Source organism: Psittacula echo, assembly GCF_963264785.1.
Source record: "Psittacula echo genome assembly, chromosome: 4".
Classification (NCBI taxonomy): Eukaryota; Metazoa; Chordata; class Aves; order Psittaciformes; family Psittacidae; genus Psittacula; species Psittacula echo.
The window spans coordinates 104,858,608-104,867,005 of record NC_137738.1 but is presented as its reverse complement, the minus strand read 5'-3'; the positions used below and the strand labels follow the sequence as shown (position 1 = coordinate 104,867,005).

Genomic DNA, 8,398 nt, shown 5'->3' with positions numbered 1-8,398 from the left:
ACTCGAGATCAAACTGAGGATTTAACAGCCCGGTACCAGAGAACACGCTTTTGAAACTCCCAGGTATCAACTCAGCTAAATGAGGAGTGATAAAACGAGTTAGGAAAGGTCTGGGTTGTAAAGTGCAAATGGAGTGAGAAATGTGAAGTGCTATAAAGTAGTTTGAACCTACTTCTGTCAAACATCAAATTATCACTGTTTCAGCAGTAAATAATCACTTTTTTGGTAGTAAACCCAAACTACGCTAAGCAGTGGGGAAAGTAGAGAGAGGGGGTTATGTTAACAAAAACGGATAGATGCAAGTAACCTCTTACCTCTTCTTATCACACCTCCTTGCCCGTTCAGTACAAGTCCACACTGGGCCTCCACTGAGCTCTAAAGTAATGAGGGAGAAAAAAGAGAGAAAAGAAAGAAAGAAATCAGAAACCCACCGAAAGATCACAGCTTTTGCTTTGTTACACGATTCGCTCAGGAACAATAGTTAAGGTGAGGTGGAAAACCACAGTTACCCTCCTGGACCTCAAGTGCTCTGGGGATATCCCACCACCGTCCCGCAGCCTGTCCCTAACCCCTGAAATGTGAAATAATTAGCACTTTCATTGACATTTAAATACGAGTTTCTCCTGATATGGAGACTTAAAGCCACAGTCCCGTGGCAGGGAAGAGAGACAAAAAAGTCCTCCTAAGGAAAGTGTGTTTCCGCTCCACAGTTCTCCGCACAAAATTAAAAATACACTTTTATATAGTATTTTTGTATGTTTAGCTGTATATTTTTATATACGCATGCAGCTAAATTCATATAAATGTTTCGTGACACGTAGACACCAACTTACAAAGTGCGCACAGAAGTAGACAAAGAACACAAACAACAGAAGACCTATTAGGCTTTGCCGGCGACACAGAGCCGTCAGGGTGTTGTAACAATGTGTGTGTCCGCACATAGGTGGGGGTGAATATGCATCTGTGCACACACACACAGAGGCACCCATGTGTGAGCGTGGGGTGAAGAACCATCCAAAAACTTGCCCGAGGCTTCTGGTGCACATCCGAAGAGATCTCACTTCTTTATTCTCCTGTTACAAGTCTGATTATCTGGGGATCTACGCCTTCCTTAATAAATATTTTTATTGAAATGATAAAAGACTTGAAAGGGTTGGGTTTTCTTTGGGTTTTTCCTTATGTTGGGGTTAAAAAAACACAACAAACCAAACCTAAATCTTTGCCCAGTGGAAATGTGTTAAAGACGCATTTTCCTCTACAAACAAACGAGGTATTGGACATGAAAGAGGCCTTTAAGGGTGTTAACCTATTCAACAGCCCGTGAAGAGTTAAGTAAATGCGGAGAGAGTCGGTGCATAATAAAAACCTCACTTTACAAAACAATCTTTACAGTCCTGGCTCTCTCCCCCACTTTCACCATATTGGCCCTGGCCTTGTAAGACCTTCCTTTTCAAGGCTCTTTTTTATTTTAAGTGTTCTGCCTTAAAGTGATTATGAAATCAATATGAAAAAAACTTGGCGACTGAGCATAAATTAAAGCGGTGATGGGAAAAGGTGTGACAGTTTTCTTTGTTGCCCATGGAAAATCTTTTTAGGGCACTGAAAGATGCCACTCCAGCTCCAAGACTGTTTGCATCTGTTAGGCTGACTTAAACCGCCCTCGAAACTATTGGACATTCACTTAAAATTCTGTGCAGGGAAAAGTATATTTACATTTGTTGCATTTGAAATGAGGCATATGCTGATGAACGTTTTAAAAAGAAAGACTAAGGGGACTGGGTAGATCTCATTTTGGGTTTAAAAGTGTTTGTTGACAGTCCTGTTTCTGCTCGCCACCAAAAGGCTTCCCTCTAAACACAAGGTGATATTCGCAAGAGTCCAAGCTTGCTCGGAATCATCCAAATCAGAACGACAATATTAATACTTTCAATTTATCACTGCTCAGGCTTTTCGATTCCTGAGTACACTCCCTCTTCTGCTTGGAGAAAGAGGGAGAAGGAAAAATAAAGCAAAGATGAAGTACAAAGACCCAAGTCTTTCACTTTCGAATAAACTGTGATCGAAAATTTAGTATTTTCCAAATAAAAGCTGTTGATTTCTTTCTTCTTTAAATAAATAAAAAAGGAATATGCCTCTAGCAGCTTAACCAACTTTTTTCTTTTTTTTTCTTTTTTTTTTTTTTTTTTTTTTTTCCTTTAAGGGAAACATGTTGTTTGGTCGGATGACATTGCATAAATGACCAGTTGAATGGCACTAAGTCGAAAATTGGATAAACTATGGTGCTTTTTTGCCCGGGATTTAGGCATTGTCTGCTGTCTTGCAAACGTTTCTAATCCCCTCTTTTGAAAAATACAAGGCTTTGTGCCTGCCAAAGAAAAAAAATTTGTACAGATACAAAAAAATCAGCAGCAGACGTGATTATAAAAAGGAGTAAATAGGTTTTAGTTGGGCTGAGCAATGAATGGCAGATTTTCTTTCTTTTTTTCTTTTTTTTTTTTTTTTAGGGGGGTAACATAAGGAGATCCTTGTGAAAAATGTAAACAAAAAAATGGTCAGAGAGGATAAAATGGTATGGTGAATTCTAATGGAGAAAACTAGGTTTAAATAGTTAGGGTTTCCTCCTTAGAGATAGAAAAGATAACGTTCTTTGTTTTGGGGTTGTTGGGTTATTTTCCTGCATATAAAAAAAAAAAAAAAAAAAAAGGAAAGAAGTCGGGGGATTTCTTTTCTCCGATATAAATTGATATTTTTTACTTTTCCTATATTTTTGTTTGTTTGTTTTGGGGTGTGTGTGTGTCGAAGTTAAGAAAATAAACCTCAGTTTTACAAACTTCGGGTTTGTTTTTCTTTCGAGCCTTTGACTGCTACGTCTATTTGGACAGACCAACATGGGGAGCTTTGTAAGACCGGGAGTGAGATTTGGGGGAAAAGTAAGTACAGCAAATATGGTCCCGCTAGCCTCTCCCTGCTGGCGGGAAGGGAAGACTTTAGCTCCTCAGCTCGTCGGGAGAAGGAAGGTTTGCTTTTGATTTGCGGGACTTCCCGAAATGGGTGTTAGATACAGGAGGGCGTTGTTTGCAATTTCGGAAACAAATTTCATTTAAGCAATCAGCTTAATTTACCGGAGGTGAATTTTTAGTGCGGGGGAAAAGATTTCTGAGCGAACAAAGCCGAGGTTATGATACATAGAAATAGGCTATATTTTTTTAGTGGGTCCAGATGATTGTTAGGGGGGTATAGATGACTGATTAGGCACACAGACAGATGAATTCAGCGTTATCTGCTTGTACTTCTCTCCCTATTAGCATCTAGAACGGATATCGCCAGGGATTTTTATCATACTGAGTATTTCTGACGAACGTTTACTCCCGTTTGTTTCTTCCCTGCCTCATACCTCGGAGTCCAGCGGAAGGTTTGCCTTTGTATGTGCGTCGGAAAACAGATTTATTTCTTTGTCCTGCCTTTTTACTTCCCCCCCCCCCCCCATCTTTGTCCTACTCCCTCCCTTCCTTAGCACATTTACCTGCTCTGTCGGGGAGAGCTGTTTAAGCAGCGGAAAGAAAGGAAAAGTTTAGGAAAAGCGAGAAGATGGATTGGGTTTGGGCTGAGTTGAGTTTGGTTGGGATTTTGCTTGCTGTGGGACTTTGGTGAGGGCTGGCATACGAACCCTAGACCTTCGGGTGAGTCCCACGGTCTCAGCCACAACGGAGACACGATACACACGGGGAAATCAGGCGAGAGTTTTTTGTTTTACGGTTTGTTTGGGTTGGGGTTTTGTTTGGATTTTTTGTTTGCTTGGGTTTGGGGTTTTTTTTGTGGTTTTTCTGGGGGGGCAAGAAAGACAACTTGCCTTTTTTCCCCACATATTTTTTGTTGCTACTATCCTGGAAGAGACGGCCTTCGGGTCGGGTTTTGGCTGAATCTTCCCTCCTTTGTGTGAGCTATTCTGAGCAGAGGAAAACGGGGAGGGTGAGGGGGGGACCAGGGCAGGGGGAGGGGAGACGCAGGTGCCTCGAAAGGAGATCGCATGCTATTTACCTGCAAATCGTCTGCTCCCGAGGCTGCAAGCCCGAGGCTTGGTCCTGGCAGGAGTCTTTGATCTGGATGCATCCCATATTGGGATCCATGGCTCATAAGAGACAGGTCGTGGCGGCGGTAAGCATCTAAGCACCCCAGCTCTCTCCTCTGCTCGTCCAAGCAAGAGGACTTGAGTGCCCGCGCATTGTGCAGGTTGATGAAATCAGTGGGTTCCCCATGGTGGATCTGCTGGTAGTATTGCTGGGAGTGATGGAGAGAGTTCAAGGAGTAAGCGTCGGGGTTGACTGCCGGGTGGCTGTGTTGGAACTCGTAGTGGAAGGACTGGTGGTGCAGTGGGGTGTACTGGTGGTTAGTGGAGAAGTACGGGGAGGCGAACTCGGTGCCCGTGGTGGAGTAAGTGAGAGGAGATGAGGAGGAGTAGGCGACGGTCGAGTTGGCCACAGACTCCAGGCATCCAAGCTGCATCAAACGGTAACTGTTTGATCCGTCATGACGTATCTGAAAGGAAGAAGTGAAAAGAAGACCCCAAAACTGGAGGTTTGTCATTGAAACCCCCGGGTACGCGTCTTCCAAGCACGCTGTCCTGCATAGCTTCTCCCCCTGCAGAAGTCTCTCAGCCTGCGAGCGGCAACCCCAGCAACAAAAGAGCCTTTCCTACCTTGGGCTAGTGCCATAAAGGTCTGTTCAAAAAATCGTAAATAGCCCAGCCTGCCCTTAATACCATCAAGCAAAAGAAATCCAGGCACTGAAATAAAAAAAAGAAACCCTCTCTATTTATCTATCTGTCCAGCCATCCGTCTATCCATCCACCTCCTGATCACAGCTGTAATATCTGGGGCTGACACACAAAAAAGTCATCAAACAGAGGAAACTACCGAGAATACACACAAGTCCCGTCCCTATGTTACAGCGTTACACATTGAGAAATCTTTGCCGCCTGCTTGGTCCTTTCTTCCTTCCTTCCCTTCTTTTTTTTTTTTTTTTTTTTTTGAACCCCTATTTTTCTTTCTTTTTAAAATAACGAATCAGATCCAAAATTCTCCCCCCCCCCCCTTTTTCCTGCGTTTCGAAAGAAAGGAGAGTCCTGCTTTTTAGTGAGAACTCCCCATTCCTGGCGAGCTGGTGGTGATTTCTCTCCACTTCATTATATTATTAGGGGTATTATTCTGATTTTCGTTCTGGCAACGGTTTTAACGTGGTAATGAGTTGCCCTTTCTGGCGACAGATGTCATAACGAATTTTCTCTCTATACTTCTTTAAGTTATCTCTGAAGCCGGATTATAATTAAATGTAACGGTCCAATATGGATTTAAAAAAAAAAAAAGATGGAAACAACCACACAGGCACATCCACAGACACATATGCACACACGCGCGCACACACATCCACACACGCGCGCACACACACACATCCGCACACACTCACACACACAAAATACCTCTGCATCGTGGACGAGACCTGGAAAGGTAGTTGACATTTTTTGGTTCTCCGAAAAAAAAAAAAAAAAAAAAAAAAAGAAATGAAAAAACCCCACAAACCCCCTGGATAAAATTCCCCTCTCCAAATTAAAAAAAAAAAAAAAAAAAAAAAAAAAAAGGAAAAATTTGAAAAATCCAAAGTTCGTGTACTTTCCCAATTTTTTTTTTTTTAGAAAAAAATCTCTACAGAGAGAGAGAATTTGCAATGTATCTGCATAGATCAGATCTCTCGCTTTTCCATGCACCTCCTTAAAAACCTGTAGGAACAAAATTTTCCCTCTGCACAAAAGCTGCTCCCTGGATCAGATTTTGTACTTGCTGGGTATTTCTTTGGCTGATGTCGTAGGTCCCTTGGTAATATAGAAGTTTTGAAAATTAAGCATCAGCACTGAGAACTGGGAGGACAATAGATAGAGGAGCTTCATCCCAGGAGACAAGGAATAAATATTGTATCTTCGCCTAATAAGGAACTGTAGGTTCTTTCAACATTTTTATACATTTTTTCCTCCACTCTTTAGAATGCTTTTTCTTAACCAGGCTAATATGGGAGCTAATCTGATCGAAAGGGGTATTTTGTGTACATTTTATTGGGAAGACATAAAGCTAATATATACTAATATATATCATTAAACCATCCTTTTCAATAGGTAAGTGCTCCTTCCTGTTGATTATACTGCTTTTAAATACTGATCAGAATCTAAGATTGCACATTTGTATGTGTGTCTGTTTAACTGTATTTTTTTTTTTCTAAATGAAAACGATGTGGTTTGTTTGGGGTTTTGATTTTTTTTTTTTTTTACCCTTGCATTTACATCGAATTTAAGTCCACCCCACACTCCAACCTGCTTTTAAAGCTTCCTAATATGCTATCTTACAGGCTTCTTTAAATAGCGTTTTCAAACATAAACCTAGGGTGAGACCACAAAGTATCACTGCAGTGACATATGGAATTATACAGAAAATACATATAGATCTATGGAATTACATCTGTAAAAGAAGAAGGAAAAATAGGGAAGGGAACGTATGAGCTAAGGACCACTGGTAGCTGTTTCGACATTTCCAGGTGCCGATGTATGGTGGTGGTGGTGGCAGTGCAGGGGGGCTGAGCAGCCCTGGGGTGAGAAGCTGGAGGGGTACGTTATTTCTGTATTTATTTCTTTGGGGACACCGGTCCGAGGTGTCGCCCACTCTGGGATAAGCCCTCTCTGCCCACCCCGGGCCCTCTCCCCCTCTGGTCGTGGCTCTCCAGCCCCAGAGGTGATCGGGAGCTCCGGCCGGGGGGTCCCTACGCCCCCCGGGACGATGTCAGCCCAGATGATGGCATTTCCCGGCGGGGTGGCTCTGCTGATGGCTGGCTTCCCCAGCCGAGCAGCCTGGAGATAGGAGAGGGTGTAACTCGCTTTTAATTGCCGTTTAATTTGGGTCGCTTTTAAGCGTTTAAGCTGCGAAGGTGTCTTAATAACGAGCCGCAGGCGAAGAGGCGGGAGGCTCTCCCCCCGTCTCCTTCCCCTTCCGACCTCCCAGGTCCGGGTTTGGGAGGGTTCACTGGTGTCCCCCCGGGCCGCGTCCGCGAGCTGCCGCTCAGCCGCTTCCTCGCGAGGGGACAAAGGCGCACGGCGGCAGCAGAACCGCCTTGGGAGCAGCGGGGCAGGGCGGGGGGGAACGGCCCCTCCCCAGCGCTTGCGCTGCCCCCGAGCCCCGGCCCTTCCTGCCGGGGGCGGGAAGTAGGGGGGCAACTGAAAGGGAAGAAGGAAAAGGAAAAGGAGGAAAGCAGAAGGAAGGAGGAAAGGGAGGGAGGAAAGAAGGAAAAGAAAAAGGAGGAAAGAGGAAGAAAGGAAGAAAGGGAGGAAGGAAGAAGAAAGGAAAAGGGGGAAGGAAGGAGGAAAGGGTAAGGAGAAGTGGAAAGGGAAGGAAAAGGGGAAAGCGAAGAAAAAGTGGAAGAAGAAGGAAGAAAAGAAGGAAGGCAAGAAGGAAGAAAGGAAAGAAAAGAGAAAGGAAAGAGGGAAGGGAGGTGGGATTCCCTACGGTTCTAATACTTTTAATGAAATAGAAATATTTCTCCCCAATACATATTCGTGAAAATTCTAGGAACTCTTCCAAGTTCCAATTTTGTTTGGACTCCTCAAGATTTTGGTAGTTGAGAGAATAATAAAAACCCCACCACCCCACAACACATAGAAATGGGCAGACTCTACCCTTCACAACTCCCTGCTGGAGCCAGCGAGCACCATGTGCGCCGCCAGCTCGAGCAGGACGGTTTATACCTAACAAAACCAAGTTCGCACACCTTGAGCCCCCCTCCTGACTGAGCGGGGGGCTCCTTGTCTGCAACGGGGAAGGCACCCACCCACCCCAGCCAGCTCACCGCACCCCCCAGCCCGGCGGATTTTCCCCAGCGGGTCATTTGCTCAGTGTTACTTTAGTCTCGTCTGGGTCTTGGTTTTGGTGTTTTTTATGGAGGGGGTGTTTCCGTCGACATCAAGTAAGCCCATCTCCCCGCATGAAAGGGGCAACCGCAACGAGAGGGCAGGATCGGGAGCCCCCGAGAGCCACCTCCACGAGATTCTTTGTCAGTCTACCTCTTCTCCCCCAAAACCCTCCTTTTTTTTTTTTTTTTTCTCCAGAAAATTACAAGTGTGGGAGAGGCGGGAAAAGGATTTGGCTGCAGACTCACTTCTTTTGAGTCTTGTGGGTGCCGTTATCACTGCTGTGGACATGCAGGGTGAGGGGCTGATGTCTTCCTCATCTCTTCCCAAGCTGCCAGGGGATAACCCCGCTGCAGGAGACCCGTCTTGGGAGAGCTCTCCCCTCTTTCCGAGCTCTGCCCCTCCATTCTTCCTCCCCACGCCGTTCAGGCAGACCTACAGCCACAGCACCAGCCA

General features: G+C 44.8%; 1 protein-coding gene across 1 annotated transcript in view; it reads right to left on the bottom strand.

The window, feature by feature from the left end:
* The window catches only part of TFAP2D (transcription factor AP-2 delta), a 53,063-nt gene extending 46,051 nt beyond the window's left edge, over positions 1-7,012 (bottom strand). Inside the window, exons 1-3 of the mRNA XM_080616141.1 lie at positions 5,477-7,012; positions 4,039-4,536; positions 315-375 (exon numbers count right to left, since the gene is read on the bottom strand). Coding sequence (XP_080472267.1) covers positions 315-375; positions 4,039-4,536; positions 5,477-5,515 — 598 coding nt within the window. The 5' untranslated portion in view covers positions 5,516-7,012. The remainder of the gene's footprint in view (positions 1-314; positions 376-4,038; positions 4,537-5,476) is intronic.
* Between the last annotated feature and the right edge of the window lie 1,386 nt (positions 7,013-8,398).